General features: G+C 38.1%; 2 protein-coding genes across 3 annotated transcripts; one reads left to right on the top strand and one right to left on the bottom strand.

The window, feature by feature from the left end:
• Positions 1–2690: 2690 nt before the first annotated feature.
• On the top strand, positions 2691–6823 carry LOC115955389 (ribulose bisphosphate carboxylase/oxygenase activase, chloroplastic). Of its 2 annotated transcripts, none has more exons than XM_031073502.1 (7): positions 2691–3151; positions 3913–4229; positions 4349–4454; positions 4739–4824; positions 4981–5453; positions 5806–6087; positions 6549–6823. In XM_031073502.1, the coding sequence occupies exons 1-7, from the start codon at positions 3107–3109 to the stop codon at positions 6662–6664; spliced, it is 1425 nt and encodes a 474-aa protein (XP_030929362.1). In that variant the 5' UTR covers positions 2691–3106; the 3' UTR covers positions 6665–6823. The 2 variants fall into 2 exon arrangements, with proteins under 2 accessions (XP_030929362.1, XP_030929363.1); XM_031073503.1 differs by having other exon boundaries at positions 2785–3151; positions 5806–6122.
• Positions 6824–17367: 10544 nt separating this feature from the next.
• LOC115957182 lies at positions 17368–17943 on the bottom strand. Its single transcript, XM_031075396.1, has one exon. It carries the CDS (start codon positions 17941–17943, stop codon positions 17368–17370), a length of 576 nt encoding a protein of 191 aa, XP_030931256.1.
• Between the last annotated feature and the right edge of the window lie 869 nt (positions 17944–18812).

Below are 18812 nucleotides of genomic sequence, written 5' to 3'. Positions count from 1 at the left end.
ATTTATATTTTTTTAATTACTTCTACTAATAATATTTTGGGTCATTCTCTACCTCTTTTTTTATTTTTATTTTTATTTTTATATTTGATACATTGCTATTTTCTGAACATGATCAAACTATCTACTCTTCCTTATATAATTGTTAAAAAAGAAAAAAACCTGACTAATCTATATAATATCTAAAAATCGAAGCGTAATATTTATTGTTGCTATGTTTCTGTTGAACTACATTAGCGTAGCATTTCAGTCTATTTCGGTCCACTTTGTTTCATTCGGTCCAGTTCAGTCCATTTGGTTCATTTTGGTCCATACGGTCTATTTCTATCTAAGTGGTCTATTTTGGACCATTTCAGTCTATTCGGTTTACTTCATTGATGCTTTAGGATGAGAAGTTTGTATAAAAGGAGGAGTTGTTTCATTGATAATTATGTCACATTTTCAGTGTAATGTTAGCAGATTTTTGATACAATTACATTTTACTTATGTTATGAAAGTCCTATATTTTTTTCTTCTAATACAAGTGATAATGTTATTTATATCTACTTACTTTTTAGGCTATTCAAGATGAATAGGTGGTAAAGAGTTTGAAAGGAGCACTAGAAACAAATTCTAATAACACCTTACATTATTTGCAAAAATATCTTGTCTGATATAATAATTGAATGTAAAATGAATTATGGTTTCTTGAAAATGAAAAAAAAATTACAAAATTTAGAATACTTTCAAATAATAAAGATAGATGACTTAGTGTGGATTTGGATACACGTTTGGCGTTTTGAGTCTTGTGTTTTCCCTCTCTTTTTTTTTTTTTGGCACCCGTTTCAGGAGACAAACGGCTACTGTTCATGAACAGTAGCCGCACTATTTGACTTTTCAACTCCTTTTTAGCACATTAGTGGATCCCAGCACTGTTTACAGGACTTACAAATTTCATTTTTCAGCAACTTTTTCATTAAAAATGGGTCCTACGGTACTATTCATACATTTAAAAATTATTTTGCTACAGTGTTTTCAGTTTTCTATTTCAACAAAATAAGTTCTATTCAAATGGACCCTTAATTTAGAAAATCTAATATATTATATCAACTATTTTGTTGAAACTGAAGTGATGGCTAAATGTCAGAATGAAGCAAACGATAAGAGGAAGAAGAAATGACATCAGTTAGTTCAGCACGGGTTGCACGTGTGAAGGAAAGAAAGAAGAGCAGTTAGGCGGTCCAGCTGTCAAGCTTTGATTGGTTAAGTTAGGGAGTTAGTTAATTTACTTGTTTTTGGTGCCATTTTCTGTTACTCTGTTATGTTAGAGATAGAGATTAGATTGCTAATTAATTTGTACTCTTTGATATAGAAATAAAACTAGAAGTTTCCAATTCAATCGTCGTGTACTTCCTTTCTTTACATATACTTTGATAAAAAATAATTACATCATTTTAAAAAGACTTTGAAGTAATGTTTATAAGTCTCATATATTATTTTTATTTTTCACTTAACAAAAAAAAAAAAAATTGTCAAATTTTTTTGGCACATCACACGGCGTTGTGACCATTAAACAATAATAAACAAGATTGAAAACAAAATAGTACTACAAAAGTAATAGAGATCAATACCGAAGAGGAGTTGCTGGCAAATAGCCCCAGAGCAGAGCCCTTAAAAATTAAAACATCTACTATTTCTCTAATTCCTATGCTATTTGTCATACAAATTTTAGGGTCATTCAACTATAAATTGGTCTGACCTGAAGAAGTGCCAGACTTCATCTTGAGTTATATACAGGATGATGTAAGAAACTTTTGATTATTGAAAAAAATCTGTCATTTTTCCCAAAAAAAGAAAAGAAAAAATAATTGGTGATTTTTAAATATGGTTATCAAATGTAACATGTGGTATCCATTAAATTCATCTAACACGCTTACGTGTCAAATGCTATACAATGAAAGATGATTTTGTATTGATGCGGTGCTCGACAATTCAAAATTTACATTACTTTATAGTAACATTTTACAATAATTTTGTTGTTGTTAAACAGTAACATTTAGCTGCTCTAACGGAAGTAATGGCTACTTTATCTGAGAAAATTTTCCCAACTTCATCAGTGGAGATGTTGGAAATGATGGCAGCTAGATGAGCAGTTCAATTTATCGTGAAACTCGGGTTTTTCCAGTCTGTATTTGAAGGAGACTTTGAAGTTCAAAGTTGTTGTTAAGGCCCTTTCTGTGGGGGACTATTTTCTAAATCTATTGTGGGTTTGTTATGAATCTATTCATTCTCTCTTATTCTCTCTTATTAGGAGGTAAGGCAATGCTATAGTCCATGCCTTAGCAAAGTGAGCTAGGATTTTCTTTTCTTTGCTAGTTTAGATAAAATATGTTTCACCAGACATTTTACATTTTGTTGTTGTTGATGACTTTCCAATTTCATGAATAATACCAAAGGGTATTGTTTCTCAAATTTTTTTTAAAAAAAAAAAAAATTTTAAAAAGTAACATTTCACAATAAAACTTACTGTAGCTGAAGCCTGAAGCATTTATATGAAATCATAAATTCCTTAATAATCAAATTTCTATGGTCCTGAAAAACTAAGAAATTTCTTTTTATGAAAATATTCCTTCCAAATCCGGCCATGTATGTGGGACCCTTAGCAGCAAATTCACCACAAAACCCACCTCAATTTTGGGAGGGAAATCGCATCACACACATTCTATTCAGTATTCACCTCATCTAAATAATATTCTGTGTTGCTAGAAAGTTCCCTTGCACAAATCAAATACAGAAAAAAACAAGTAATGAACTTTGTTTTTCTATGCTTGTGGTAATAGATTGACTTCAATTTTTAGTGGAGAAGATAACAGCTTCATTGTTAGCCTCAAGGACCAATGAGGTCTCGGTTTCAACCTCCCTCGGTTTGCCACGTGTCAGCTAGGCAATCTTTATTGTGTGGACGTTAAGAACTCACAAACCAATCCTCAGGATATCTCAATCTTGAAACTACTATAAGTCTCATCAGTGATCTCAATTTCTCTCCACAAAAGTCTACTTCTTCTGCTTTTAGCTTACACTACTGGCAATAGTGCCTCTCTCCAATCTGCGACATTCTTACTAGACACTGATGGCTGCCACTTTCTCCACCATTGGAGCCGTCAACCGAGCACCGGTATGGTGTCTTTCCTGCCCATTTGAAGCCTTTGCTGATCATGTCTATCATTTTTTTATCAATACCCAATTAATATATATGTACATAATGTACTTATGTATGTATTAGTTTATACTTTATTATCAGTTGTTTTATGAACTTGGTAGACATGGACCAACAATTCATTTTGAAGTTGTTTTGCATACTTATAGAAGTGTCCATGATTAGGTATGGATAATTCTTTTGTGTCCGAATAAATTATCTGAATTGAATTATGTTTAAATTAAAAAGAAATTGTTAGCAGTAATCATTATGGAGCAAACGTTATAATTTTATATCATATCCTACTAATATAGTAAAAACTAGATGTGTATGTATGTGTGTATATCTTATTTCCTAGGAGTTCGAGCTGTCTTGTGACTATATGGTGTTGTTATTTACTTAGGTTTAGCCTCTAGTAGTTGCTACAAGTATTCATATATTAAGCATAGGCATATGTATGAATGTATCTATGCATGCACGTAGCCATAATTCCTTTTGTTTTGAAGGAAAAGTGAAAAAGAAAGGTTCCCTTTCTTTAATTTTCTTCATATTTTGACCAAAGAAAAATTGACACAAGGATCCTTGTGTTTCTCTGGTGATCATTAATAAAATAAAATTGGAAACCGTTAAGCTGAGTTATGTGGTTTTCATCGTACGAGTATGTCTTTAACCTGTTCCGGAAGAGTTGGGTTTTCATTGTATGAGTTTGTCATTAAACTATGTGGTATGTGTTGATGCAGCTGAGCTTGAACAGCACTGGTGCTGGTGCTTCAGTTCCCAGCTCGGCCTTTTTGGGCAGCAGCTTGAAGAAAGTGACCTCAAGAATCACCAACCCCAAGGCTTCCAATGGGAGCTTCAAGGTTGTTGCAGAGGTTGAGGAGGATAAGCAGACCAACAAGGACAAATGGAAAGGCCTTGCTTTTGACGAATCCGATGACCAGCAAGACATCACCAGAGGAAAGGGTATGGTTGACACACTCTTCCAGGCACCAACTGGAGCTGGAACTCACTATGCTGTCATGAGTTCTTATGATTACATCAGCACTGGACTTCGCCAGTAAGAGAACTACTCGATATGCAAGTTGTTGATTCACATAGTGCTTGCTTATATATACTTCTACTTGAACTGTGATGATGTTGGTTTTGATCATTTGCTGATTTTGATTAATTCTTTAGGTACAACTTGGACAACAACATGGATGGTTTTTACATTGCACCTGCCTTCATGGACAAGCTTGTTGTTCACATCACCAAGAACTTCATGTCCCTACCTAACATCAAGGTATTCTATAATCTATAACTGTTTGATTAATTTCAAAGTTGGAAAGTTCTAAGCTACTACTAATTTACTACATTGATTCTGCATAAATAACATAGTAAATACAAAATTTTGATTATTTTTGTTTTGTGTTTTAAAAGTTAACACGTCAGTTAATTTCTATATAGTAAAATTTGTAATAGTTATATCACGTAGCATCACTCTTCAAAATTTTTTTCTAGGTTCCCTTAGTCTTTTATTTTGCTATAATACTACAAAAGTGAACAATTCACTTGATTTTATCACAGGTTCCTCTCATCTTGGGTATTTGGGGAGGTAAAGGTCAAGGGAAATCATTCCAGTGTGAGCTTGTCTTTGCCAAGATGGGAATCAAGTAAGTTGCATGTTTCTTCTTGTTCTTTTTCTTGTGGGCCTTACAGAAATTAATATGAGATTAGGACTAATTTGCACATTCCAAATTTAAACCTTTATTAAGAGATATGTTCATGCTGCTTATGCTTCAATCTTAACTACAACAATGAAATTTCAGCCCCATCATGATGAGTGCTGGAGAACTGGAAAGTGGGAACGCAGGAGAGCCTGCAAAATTGATCAGACAAAGGTACCGTGAGGCAGCTGATATTATCAGGAAGGGAAAAATGTGCTGCCTCTTCATCAATGATCTTGATGCAGGAGCTGGTAGGCTTGGTGGAACAACCCAATACACTGTCAACAACCAAATGGTTAATGCCACCCTTATGAACATAGCTGATAACCCAACAAATGTCCAGCTCCCTGGTATGTACAACAAGGAGGACAACCCCCGTGTCCCCATCATAGTCACTGGTAACGATTTCTCAACATTATATGCTCCTCTCATCCGTGATGGTCGTATGGAGAAGTTCTACTGGGCACCTACCCGGGAAGACCGAATTGGTGTCTGCACAGGGATCTTCAGGACTGACAATGTTCCTGTGGATGACATTGTCAAGCTTGTTGACACCTTCCCTGGCCAATCAATTGGTATGCTTCTAACTAGAAAGATAATTTCTTATTAGTAATTCTTAGTTAATATGGAATATAGATCCCTATTTATATCTGAATTTTCATATGTTGTATGTGACATTATCTCATTGAGGCCTCTCTTAAACCTTATAGAAGTGGGAGTTCTATGAACTAGTTACAAAATTTTCTATGTGACATAATCTAATTGAGGCCTAAGACTCTTTTTTCTGATGCCAAAATGTGAACAAATTAGCATATTTCCACGTAAAGGTTGATTCTTTATTCCCTTCAGCTTGGATTAATTGATAAATATATAGCAAAATATTGGTAATTGTGTTTGATATGATTTACACTATCCATGCTTTTGCAGATTTCTTTGGAGCCCTTAGGGCCAGAGTTTATGATGATGAAGTGAGAAAGTGGGTTTCAACTGTTGGGGTAGACGGCGTTGGGAAGAAACTTGTGAACTCAAAGGAAGGACCCCCAACTTTCGAGCAGCCAAGGATGACCATTGAGAAGCTCCTTGAGTATGGAAATATGCTTGTCCAAGAGCAAGAGAATGTGAAGAGAGTCCAACTTGCTGACAAGTACTTGAGCGAGGCTGCTCTTGGAGAGGCAAATGAGGATGCTATTAAAAGTGGAAATTTCTATGGTTAGCTCCCTTGATCCTAGGGGCCTTGATGGGAGGTTTGCACCATTCTTTGTAGAATTATTGTTAGAATAATGGTTAAATGATTAAATTCATAATTTAAGCTTTTGGACTATTTTATCATACCATCAAAGCATGTAAATCTCGAGTATGCATTTTGTCTTCACTTTACCTCTTGTTTAAAAATTTAAAAATGTCACATCCAATTATTAAAGATTTTGTTTGAATTCACACCTGAGGAGAAATGTTAGAATAATAGTTATACCCACATGTTGAGTTCCACTTTTTGGGATAAACTGTATTTTATCACTTGCTCTATTAAGCGAGGATTATAGTGTTCGAAATCATGCTTTATGAAGTGAAAGTCCTTAGTTTCAAATATCCCTCTCCTTTCTCCTTTATGTGCACACACACTTAAAGTATAAAAAGGAATTCTCCTAAGCTTTTGTCATGTTCTGGTGCAGGCAAAGCAGCCCAGCAAGTAAAATTTCCTGTTCCTGAAGGTTGTACTGATCCAAATGCACAAAACTTTGACCCGACTGCTAGAAGTGATGATGGGAGCTGCCTGTACACATTTTAGGCCTTTTCTAGGTATCAAGTGGAAAGGAGAAATGCTTTCTAAGAATGTTAGATAAACAATTATTGTGTTACGATGTTTGAATGGATTGGTATCCTCTAATTTTGTTTCATAATGTATACTGTTTTCAATCATAGTGCATTTGGATGCTTGTTCTACCCACTGTTTTCCTTGGTACTCCTATGCCTCTTTAAATTTTTTCTTGATATAGATAGTGTACATTCTATTCCATCCACCATTAAGATCCAAGAGGTATATTCATTTGAGGTTTGAGTAGCATACTAGTATATAAATGACTCAAATTATATTTTTCAATCATATGACAGTGGATTTGTGTCCATGTCCACATGTTGCATACTTTATATTTACATAGACCTTCCTTTCACAGTTAATAATACTAATTAATCCAAACCATAAATGAATTTCAAATTGTTTTTTTTTTTTGGCATAGGACCTTAGATCAACAAAGTACACGATTGTATACATGGTAACAACAATCAAATATCGTGTCGGGTTCTGTAAAAAAACCTTGTGTTTGTATTACTATAACCTTATTTTTTGGGTCCCTTTTGTGCAATCCTGATTTTAAAACCTTGAAAGTTGGCACTACAACTCCAATTTGGATTAGTGATTTACTACTTGCGTCTCAAAAAAAGTTGTTAAGATTATCATAATAGGTTACATCTAGATGACTACGTATTTCTAGAATTACAAAGTACATGCCAATCTTCAGCAAACCAAAATGTAAATTCCATTTCCTTTATTCTTTCAAAAATCATATTGTAAGTCTTAAACAAAATGGTTTTTGTAATGGGTTCTAATTCTTGGCAAATAAAAAGCCCGAACTTACACACCCGTCCAGACTCACATCTCTTACATAAAAGGCCCATTCGATGAACAGATCAAACCAAGCCCATATCAGGAATTACGCTGATGGGCCAGTGATTAAACCTGTAAAGTGTGAACAAACAGGATTTCTTAAGTTGTGTCAATAATTAAACAGAAATTCTTAAAGGTCCTATGCAGATGGCCGGGTCTAATCTGTGGTCCCTTCATCTTACTCCGCTCCTCTTTTTGTGAGTAAATGCTTGATTTCAATATTGATGGTGTAGGCCCATGAAACAAAGAGAAGTAAAAGTCCATCAGCCCCTAATTTTTATGAAAAAATTATTAGGGACGTCCGAAATAAATTCGGATCACCTCTCACAATAGAATGAGTTCCACTCATGAGTATGAGAGTTGGTGAGGGGGGAGGAGAGTTTATGCAAGAGGTAATAATTTTTCGTTTTGATATGATCATTTTTGTTTTTGCATATATAGAATATGTATCATCTTTTTTTTCTCTCTCTACTCTCTCCGCTGAGAAGTTAGAAAGTAGAATCTACATTATCTTCCTAGGAATGATACTTTGCTCCCTCTAATAACAAGGTTATTAGTAGGGCTTGTGGTCCTTTTTCATTGGGGTGGGGAAACACTTTTGCTTTTTATACAGAAACTTTCTTTTTCCAACAATCCATTTGTGCCCAAACAAGTGTATTGTGTCTCCTAATTCTAAACCATGGAAGAAGTCCTGAAAGATTGGAAGAAACTCTCCCTAACTACAACTGAAGATGTCAAGCTCAATCTCAAGAAGTCGAAGCACCTTACCAGTCGAGAATATGTACTTGCAGCAAAATTTATGACAAGAAGAGCACTCAATATTGAAGCTGTAGGAAGAACTTTTAAGCCACTTTGGAGGGCACGAAAAGATTTCAAGATCAGAGAGGCTGGTCATCATATTCTCCCCTTTGTGTTTTAACTAGAGACTGATGCGGAACGGGTACTAGCAATAGAGCCATGGTCATTTGATAAACATGTGGTCATTCTCCAGCGTTATGATTTTTCGATTCCTGCCAAATAGCTGAGGTTCACAAAATTAACTTTTTGGGTCCAATTGCATGGATTACCAATGAGCATGCTCGATCTTGAGGTAGCAATGGAAATTGGAGAAACCATAGGTACAGTAATTCCATCTGAACATACGAAGGAGATGGTAGGAGGGGATTTTCTTTGAGTCAGAGTTGAGATAGATGTCTTAAAACCGCTTTGTAGGGGTAGGAAAATTGCCACAAATGCTGATGAATTCATTTGGGTTGCCTTTACGTATGAAAAACTACCAAACTTCTGCTATTGGTGTGGTAGAGTTTCCCATGTAGACAAGGAATGCGAAATCTGGCTAGCCAGTAAAGGTAAGCTAACGCAGGAACAGCAGGAGTATGGAGCTTGGCTTTGCGCTCTACCTCATAACTCGGGAAAGATATCAGTCACTACGGTCTCAGGAATAGGAGATGGTTTTGGACAATCTTCACCGATGAACTCTACCTTAACAGACCCCCAACCTCAACCTGAGACGATGGAAGTCCAGAATGCCGGTGATAATTCAATGCAGGCCGATGACATTAATGAGGACAGCGCTACCGTTTCAAAACTTGTAACTCCAGGATCCTCTGCAACAATTGCTAACGGTGCGGATAGTAATTACAGAGACCAAAATTCCACAATCTCAAAATTCTTAGAATTAAAGGGGCAAGAGGTAACTGAATGCGATACAAACTTTGAGGTGGTTCACTCAATTTTGTAGGTCCAAACTTCCCAAAACAAGTCCAAGGAATTTGAAGCACAATTAAATGCCATTGATTTGACTTTAAAGAAATTTGACACCAGTAGTAATTCCACCTCAGTAATGGATACCATCTCAATCACTACGGATCTTAATGAAGATATTTCTGGAAATAATTTTGACAGCTTGCAAGGCAAATCACACACGGATCATTAAGGCACACATACATGGAAAAAATTGGCACGTGGCCCCAATCTTTCAGAGTCTCATATGTAAACTGTATCCTTGGAGAAAAGAAATCGAGAAAGGGAGGAAACTGTTCACACACAACCAACAAAAAAAATTCAGGTCACTACAGAATATGGCCAAGAAGAATCAATGGTGGAGGCTACGGTGTAGCCCCGCCATCACCAATGAGTTTCATGTTTTGGAACTGTCGTGGGCTTGGGAACCTACGTATAAGGAAGGAGCTGGAAGTAGTGGTTCGAGCAAAAGATCCCTCCGCCGTGTTCTTAGCCGAAACTTGGGTGGATGAAGCAAGGCTAAAGGAAATCAAACGCAACTTGGATTTTGAAAATTTGTTTTTTGTAGAGAGAAACAACAAAGGGAGAGGTCTAGCATTATACTAGTGAAATTCAATTGATTTGAAAGTAGAGACTTTCTCCAAATACCACATGATGCAATAATAAATAAAGGGAAGGCAGATGCATGGAGGATGACTGGCTTCTATGGGGAGCCAATGACACATAAGAGAACTGAATCATGGAGTATGCTTCACCAATTGAACAGCAGATTCAACTTGCCATGGCTGTGCGCAGGAGATTTCAACGAACTATTGCAAAGCTCTGAGAAATTAGGGGGCAACAATAGAAGCCAAAATCAAATGCAACTTTTTCGAGATATAGTTGATGAATGCAGATTTGTTGATCTTGGATATGTTGGACCACAATACACTTGGCAAAAACACTTTGCTGATGGACACTTGATATGGGAGAGGTTGGATCGTGGTTTTGTTGACAATGAATGGCTGTTGAATTTTGCAGGTACCAAAGTCCACCATCTTTACTCAGATACATCCGATCATAGACCTCTGTGGATCGTACCAGAGGGTTTGGAGTTTCACCCTACAGCCAAACCTTTCCGGTTCGAAGAGATGTGGTTGTCTAACCCGGGGTGTGCTGAAATTGTAGAAGCCGTATGGTCCAATGCACACAATTATGACCCAGTTATGGAGGTGATGAGAAAAATAGCAAAGTCTGGAAAGGAATTACATAGATGGAACAGGGATCATTTTGGAAATGTAAGAAAAGAACTAGAAAAAAAGAGGGTAGCCTTGAAGAAAGCAAAGGAAGTTGTAATGAGAACAGGTGTGAATTTTGAAGTGAGGATGTTGAAACAAGAAATCATTGATCTAATGGATAAGGAAAATAGGATGTGGTTCTAGCGGGCAAAGGTCTTGTGGGCTTCAAATGGAGACAAAAACTCGAAATTTTTTCATTATCGTGCAACATAGCGAAAGCGGAAAAATTCTATCTTAAGAATTCGTGACACATCAGGCCAGTGGAGGAAAAATCCGAATGAAGTAAATCACTGCTTTGTCGAATACTTTCAGACGCTCTTTACCTCCACCAACAATCTGAACCCATATGAATGTCAACTCTATCAATACCATTATTAGTGAAAACATGAGGTCCCAACTCTCAGCAACATTCACAGTCGGTGAAGTTTAAACAGCACTAAAACAGATGGCCCACCTAAAAGCCCCAGGTCTAGATGATATGCCCCCTTTCTTTTACCAAAATTTTTGGAATTTAACTGGTAATGATGTAACTGAATCAGTTCTTAAATTCCTTAATTCTGCCTCATTGCCTGAACAACTAAATCATACATTCATAACCCTTATTCCAAAAAAAAAAGAACCCTAAATATGCATCTGACTTTAGACTCAAAAGTTTGTGTAATGTCCTATACAAAATTTTTTCTAAAGTTTTGGCAAATAGATTAAAAAAGATCCTACCAAAAATTATTACGGAACACCAAAGTGCTTTCACAAAAAAGTCGCTTAATTTCTGATAATATTTTGGTAGTCTTTGAATCTCTCCACAGTATGCACAAACACAAAGGAAAAGAGAATTTTATGGCTATAAAACTCGACATGAGTAAAGCTTATGATAGAGTTGAACGGCCATACCTCAAAGCAGTAATGGTGAAAATGGGTTTTGATGAAAAATGGATTAATCTGATCATGTTATGTGTTACAACTGTTTCTTACTCAGTTCTTGTCAATGGGGAACCCAAAGGCATGATCCATCCAACTAGGGGCATCAGACAAGGCAATCCATTATCTCCCTTTCTCTTCTTATTATACACTGAAGGCTTGAATGGCCTAATTAATAATGCAGCAGCAAATGGAGACATTAAGGGTTATTCCTTATGTAGAAATGGCCCTAGCTTGACTCACCTCCTTTTCGCAGACGATAGCTTATTGTTTTGCAGGGTTACTATATAGGAGTGCCAAAAAATCCTTGATATCTTGGATATCTATGCAAAATGTTCAGGCCAACAAATAAACAAGAGCAAAACTACAATCTTTTTCAGCAAGTGCACTATGGAAGAGATAAGAAATCATATCAAGATTGCCTTGGGGGTATCGAAGATTAAGCAATATGAGCAATACTTGGGGCTGCCATCCCTAGTTGGTAAGAATAAGAAAGCCAGCTTCAACTACATTAAGGAGAGGGTATGGAGGAAAATCCAAGGGTGGAAAGAGAAATTGTTGTCACAAGCAGGAAGGGAAATATTAATTAAAGCGGTTGTCCAAGCCATTCCAACATATACAATGAGTTGCTTCAAATTGCCGGTGGGTCGATGTACGAAGATTTGAAAGCATTATTAGAAAGTTTTGGTGGGGACAAAAGGGAGACCGGCGAAAAGTCCATTGGGTCAAATGGGAAACACTTTGTAAACCCAAATCTATTGGTGGTATGGGGTTCAAGGACTTAGCCCTTTTCAATGACGCATTATTAGCCAAACAAGCTTGGAGATTAGTGCATCATAAAGAGTCCTTGTTCTACCGTGTCTTCAAAGCAACATTCTTTCCTCATTGCTCTATAATGGAGGCCTCGGATACCACATTAAGCTCCTATGCTTGGAGCAGCATACTAAAGGGGCGGGATGTATTAATGAAAGGTGCAACGTGGAGGGTGGGTTGTGGAGAATCGATTGGAGTTTGGAATGATGCTTGGCTGCCCTCCTTGGAATATCCAAGAGTGTTATCAAATCCGGTGACAAGCTTTGAAGATATGAAAGTTAATGATCTTATAGACCTGGTTTCAAAGCAATGGGATGCAGGTTTATTGCAGGGATTATTCAGCTCTTAAGAGGTCGAATTGATAATGAGTATACCTTTGTGTCACACTTATATTGAGGACAAGCTGATATGGCCATACACATCATCGGGTAACTACACTGTGAAGTTTGGTTATAATTTTCTTGTAGCAGCAGAAATGGACCAGACCACCACAGCCAATCCAAGACAAGATGGAGGGATTTGGAAGCTTGTTTGGAGCCTTTCGGTTCCAAATAAGGTGAAGAATTTCTTATGGCGAGTCTGTAAAGAAGCACTGCCAGTGAAGAGAAACTTGAGACGAAGAAAAATGATTGAGGAAGACACTTGTGACCACTGTAAATCAAGTGCAGAAAGTGAATTCAATGCCCTTTGGGAATGCTTGGCACTCATCAGTTTGGAACTTAGTCCCAAAGCTATGGCTTCACCATGATCAGAATGTACATATTGTTTCAGAATTCATCAAACTCATTCATGATGAAGGAAAAGACGTCAATCTGCTTGCCATGATCCTTTGGACAGTGTGGTATCACCGGAATAAGCTCAAAACCATTATTGAAGATTATCCAGTTAGCCAAGTCTCCACGAATGCAAAGTAAGCACTCACCGAGTATCACCAAGCAAACCAGGTCATAACGCTCCAATCCCCAGTTCGCACTCACCCTCGGGTCAAATGGAGCCCACCCCCTGCAGAAAACTTCAAGGTGAACTTTGACAGAGCCACGTTCAAAGAGATACATAAGGCTGGCCTTGGCGTCGTGATTTGGAACTCCCTAGGACAACCGATTGCTTCCTTATCTAAATTGGTGAATCTGCCATACTCTGCCGATATTGTTGAAGCAATGGCTGTAGCCAGAGCCATTTACTTTGCTCAAGAAATTGGCTTAAATTCCTTTATCCTTGAAGGCGATTCTGAAGCTGTGATCAAGTTCCTTAGAAGTGATGACGACTCCTTTTCTCCTTTTGGTCATATCCTTGTAGCAGCCAAAGCGACCACATAGACCAGTTGTTGTATTTCCTTTTCCCATATTCGTAGACTTGGTAACTCTGTTGCTCACAACCTAGCTAAACATGTAAGACATGTTAGAGGTTTTTTGGTGTGGATGGAGGATGTTCCTCCACACCTTCAAGCTATAATTTCAGCCGATAATGACTAGTTTTTTCTTAATAAAAGTTACTGATGTTCTTTCTCAAAAAAGAAAAAAAAAACATATATAGAATTTGAAACCTATAATGTTCATTTTGTTATAATTACTCTTTACTATTAAATCAACGCTTACTTTTGATCATAAACAAAAGTACGTAGACATTTAATTAATTAATTAATTATTTATTTAATCAACTAGTAGACAAATAGTATGTAGGTAGGGTTTTAATGTAATTATATGTGGATGGAAATATCATAAAGAGATGTCAACTTTCACTCATAATAATCAAAATTTTTAATAATATATAATATATAATAAGGTATTAAGGAATTTTAAATATTTTATATCATATGTAATAATGTAAAAGATAGTAGTTTAAATATTTTTCTAATAAAAGACAGGTGCTATGATTTTGTCTATGTGTAATGAAATCCACAATCCAATAACTAAATAAATTTAAAAAAATCGTTTAACTTCACTTATTGAAATTAAATTTAGAAAATGTCTCCTTATAAAATTTATAGATTCATTTAAATGGTTTTTGGGGTGATAGGCCAAGAATTTATTGACCCATTGTGATGAATTAACAAATTAATTAGTCAAGTTAATTAATTAATTCAATTAGCATGCAATACGTGTGGTAGCACAAACAAATCACCAATTAACTAAATGCAGCGAAAATTATATTGACAAAGTGATTAGTTTACGAATGGGGAAAACCTATACGGCAAAAACTCCATCTAGTGATTTTAAGGTTACCACTCCTGAGAATTCACTATTATCACAACAAACAGTTACAAGTAAAGGAATCCCAGTACCTTATACCAACCTATAGTTGAACCCTTACCCTAATACCCAATTGGATTTGTTCTGTAGTGACAATCTCTCCTTTTTAATGCACGACTCCCAGTATGTGACTAACCAATTCGATGCGCAGATCTCAGTACGCGGCTTACTCACCAACTTGAGAAAGATATTGGTTACAAAGTTCTTCAGTTCATCACACGATGAAGATCATGAAGCTCCTTGGTCACAAAACCCTACGGTGTACAAATACAACAGCTTCTTTAAGAGAAAGATGAACTAGGGCAGATTCTGTCTCCAGTCACAATTTGCATGAACATAACTTTGCTTCACACTCGCGCAACCTTTGACGACCCTTAAAATAATCCTTATATATGTTTAAGGTTATGAGAAAAGAAAGCCTAAATATATACACATGGATTGGATGAAAATCAGAGCTGAAAATTTGTTTTTCATAAACCTCGATAGATAGCTGTGCGTACCCATATTCTGCTACGTGGACCGAGCTTAGAATCGGGCTCACAATCTACTTGTATAGTGGGTCTGGTATTTCCTACTATGGGTAGTTCCACCTCAAATCACTTTATAGCTTCCCCTAACCCCAGTGACTACCCTTACTCTCCTCTCTGTGTTACTCACTCCAGGGTTTCACTTGTATCCTTTCTCTCTCTTTCTTCTTCCTTTCTTCTTTTCCTCCCACGATTGCTCACCCCCCCTCTCATTCTCTTCTCCTTTTTATAGCTTCATGTTGGTGGAGGCGTCATGATTATTCCCTCAGCTCACTTGTGTGGGTGGGGTCCAATCTGATTATTTCTAATGAAAATGCGCTTTGATTGAAACAGTGGTAATGACATTGGAATTGACTCCAACCTCCAGAAGTTCGCCTGGCAAAAATATCCCCTTAGGCAATACTGGGTTGTCGAGAACTTATACCCCCGAGCGCTTGCACTCCTAACCAAGTTAAAGTTGATCGGCAGGGGTTTGCTTTTGACAAGTTCAATACATGATGGACTCATTGTGGTTTTTGGGCTCAGATTTGGCTGTATAGTGTGTCTGAATCAAGGCCATAGGTGCAATGGGGACAGGGTCATGTACTGTACCACAAGGTCAGGGCTTGGGGCCCTGCCCCGTATAGTACCACTAGGCTAGGGCCCAAGGAACAATGGGCTTGGGGTCCTGCCTTGTATAATAGCCCCCCTTTGATTCGTGTCCGGCTTCCGGGAATGAATCAAGGATGACAAGCGCTAGAGACCTCTCGGGAAGCTCAGTCATCAGTTATTGAACGGATATGATGGTCATTAATGCGCTCTCAAAAGGGGCGTTATGCCAGGCTATCAGGTCTAACCGCCATCATAACCTGACGCGTTACGCCAGGTTGTCAGGTCTATCCGCCATCATAACCTGATTGTTTGCGAACCGAGGCTGCGTGTATGGGGGTTATAAAAATGAATTCTAAAAGGTTTTCCCGTTTTTCTTTTCATTAAATGCCTTAGCTCTTATAAATAGTCTCTTCTGTGTATTCGCTCCACTTTTTACTTCCTTTCTCATCCAACTTCCTCTCTACCGAGCATCCTCTCCCGTGCATAAATTTTTCAATCAGGATCACCCATTCCTAGAGCCCACAATAAGTTTCTCTACTTCTTTTTCTTCTTTCAATTTTTTCCTTCGCTTTAGAGTATAAGAATGGGATTTTCCCATATTCTGTCTACTGAGGCGTCTTTGACTAACTTTAGAGAGGTTTTCAACATCCCTAGGGATGTGGATGTGGCTTATTGTCACGAGGGCGACATCGCTCTCCATCGACATTCTGGGTCCAATACAGTGTTTTTTCCTTTGATGACCATTTTAAAGGGAGGGGTTAGGTTTCCCGTGGACCCTCTTTTACTTAGTACCCTTAGGTTTTACGGTTTGTGTCCTGATCAACTTCCTCCCAATTTTTACTGAGTCATAAGTTGCGTGAGTAGATTAAATCGGATATACGGGCTACAGTTAAACCACCATGACATAAACTTTAAGTACAGTTTGTGTGGCAATTAGTCTAACTATTATTTAAAGGTTAGGGATGTATGGGTATTGCTTATATCATGCCTTCCCGATTCCAACAGAAACTCAGCGGGGGAATACGTTTGGGTGAGTGGCAACTGGCTTGCCGACGAGCTCCCCTGCCTACTTTTTCCGTGTGAAGTTGGTCGGTATCGAGCATCCTTAATTCTTTTAATCGTGTTTTTCCCGTGACTGTTTCACTTAAATAGGCACTAACCAATTTTTGTATTATTTGATGATATCCCTAGAAAATGTCCAGAAAGCTCATCCTCGGGTGCCCATACATGGCATCTATCAGTTGATCGATCTTTGGTATAGGGAATGGGTCTTTTGGACATACTCGGTTCAAATCAGTAAAATCAACACAAACCCTCCATTTTCCATTCTTCTTTTTTACCATCACGGTATTCGCAAGCCACTCCGGAAAGAAGGCCTCCTTTATTGCCCCAGCCTTCTTCAACCTCTTAACCTCTTGCTTAACGGCTTCAACGTGCTCCTTAGCCAATCTCCTTATCTGCTTTTTGGGAGGGAACAATGGGTCCACATTAAGCTTGTGAACTATGAATTTGGAGTCCACCTCGGGCACCTCATACGGGCTCCAAGCAAATACGTCCATATTCTGTATAAGAAACAGCATCATCTCCACCCTATCTTTGTCCGTCATACTTGCTCCTATTTGAAAACTTCTATCATCATCCAGCAGTATCCTTACTTTTATTAAGTCCTTGGCATAGCTATCCCCCATTTCCTCCTAGGGTTCCTGTTGCTATAAGGGAACCTTCTTGGCCGGTTCCTTCTGTTTGATCTCCTGGTTAACAGTGGCCACCAAGCACTGCCTAGCCACTTGTTGGTTTCCCCTCACTATAGCGATGCCTAACTCGGTGCAAAATTTGACCTTCACATGCAGGGTGGACGAAACTACCCCCATTGCATGAATCCACGGCCTTCGAAGGATTGTTGTATACGGAGAAAACGAAGCGACCACTATAAATGTCACCATCACTTCCTTACCTTCCATATTCATGGGAAGCAAAATCTGCCCCTCCGGGATCACCATTTGGCCATTAAACCCCACCAGGGGCGTATCGTACTTGGAGAGATCTTCATTGTTTAGGTCAAGCCCTTTGAACAAGTCGGGGTACATCACTTTAGCACTACTCTCTCGATCTATCATTACTCTGTTCACTATAAAACCATTTACTTGGGTTGTAACCACCAAAGTATCGTCGTGCAATTGAATCATTTCTTCTAGATCGTCATCATTGAAGGCAATGGGCTCCCGAGTGAACTTTAACTTCTTCTCGGAGGGTTGCTTGCCTGGGCAATCATCTGCCGGCACCATGGCCAGTACCCCTCTCCCCTTGGACACTAGGGTATCCTTTGAAGCTGCGTGGATGGCTTCTATCACTCCTAATGGGGGTGGGAAAGGATTCACCCGAGGTCGAGTACCCTACTTGGGTTCCTGATTTCTCGGGTCCACTACAAACTCTTTCAAATACCCTGCCTTTACTAGCTACTCTAGATGATCTTTTAACACCTTGCACTGTTTGGTGGTATGCCCTTTATCTCTATGGTAAGTACAGTATAGGTTCTGGTTTCTCTTTGACGGGTCACCCCCCATCTTGTTTGGCCACCGAAAGTATGGCTCATTTTTGAATTGATCCACGATTCTGTGCACTGGCTCCTTAAACGTCATGTTCACTTCCCCCACCTGTACGCCTAACTCCTGTATCTTCAAATCCTTTTGGGCCTTTGATTGAAAACCCTCCTGTCGAGGCTGACTCATGGTCAAAGCATTGCCCTTGTTCTGTTGCCGGTCATCCTCTGACCTTTTATATTCTTCAATACACCTCATCAATTGCTTCATATCCTCAAGAGGCCTCCTTGTTAACGATTCTCACAGTTCGAAGTCCTCGGGCAATCCTAATTGAAAAGTACTTACGGAGATTTTTTCATTGCCCCTGCTGATCTCATTGTATAGCTCCCAATATCGGCTAGTGTAGCTGTGAAGGGTTTCCTCTGCTCCCATTTTCATAGATAGCAGCGCATCCACTAGCTGCGGCACCTGGTTGCAGGTCATAAAGTGGACACCGAATTCTTGAATAAGCTCGATAAAACTATGAATCAAGCCTTTCCTTAATCCATTGAACTACCTCAAAGCGGTGGGTTCGAGACTTGAAGAAAATACCTTACACATTAGCACATTATTAT

The sequence above is a fragment of the Quercus lobata genome, chromosome 8 (genome assembly GCF_001633185.2).
Source record: "Quercus lobata isolate SW786 chromosome 8, ValleyOak3.0 Primary Assembly, whole genome shotgun sequence".
Lineage (NCBI taxonomy): Eukaryota > Viridiplantae > Streptophyta > Magnoliopsida > Fagales > Fagaceae > Quercus > Quercus lobata.
This window is presented reverse-complemented; position numbering and strand designations above follow the sequence as displayed.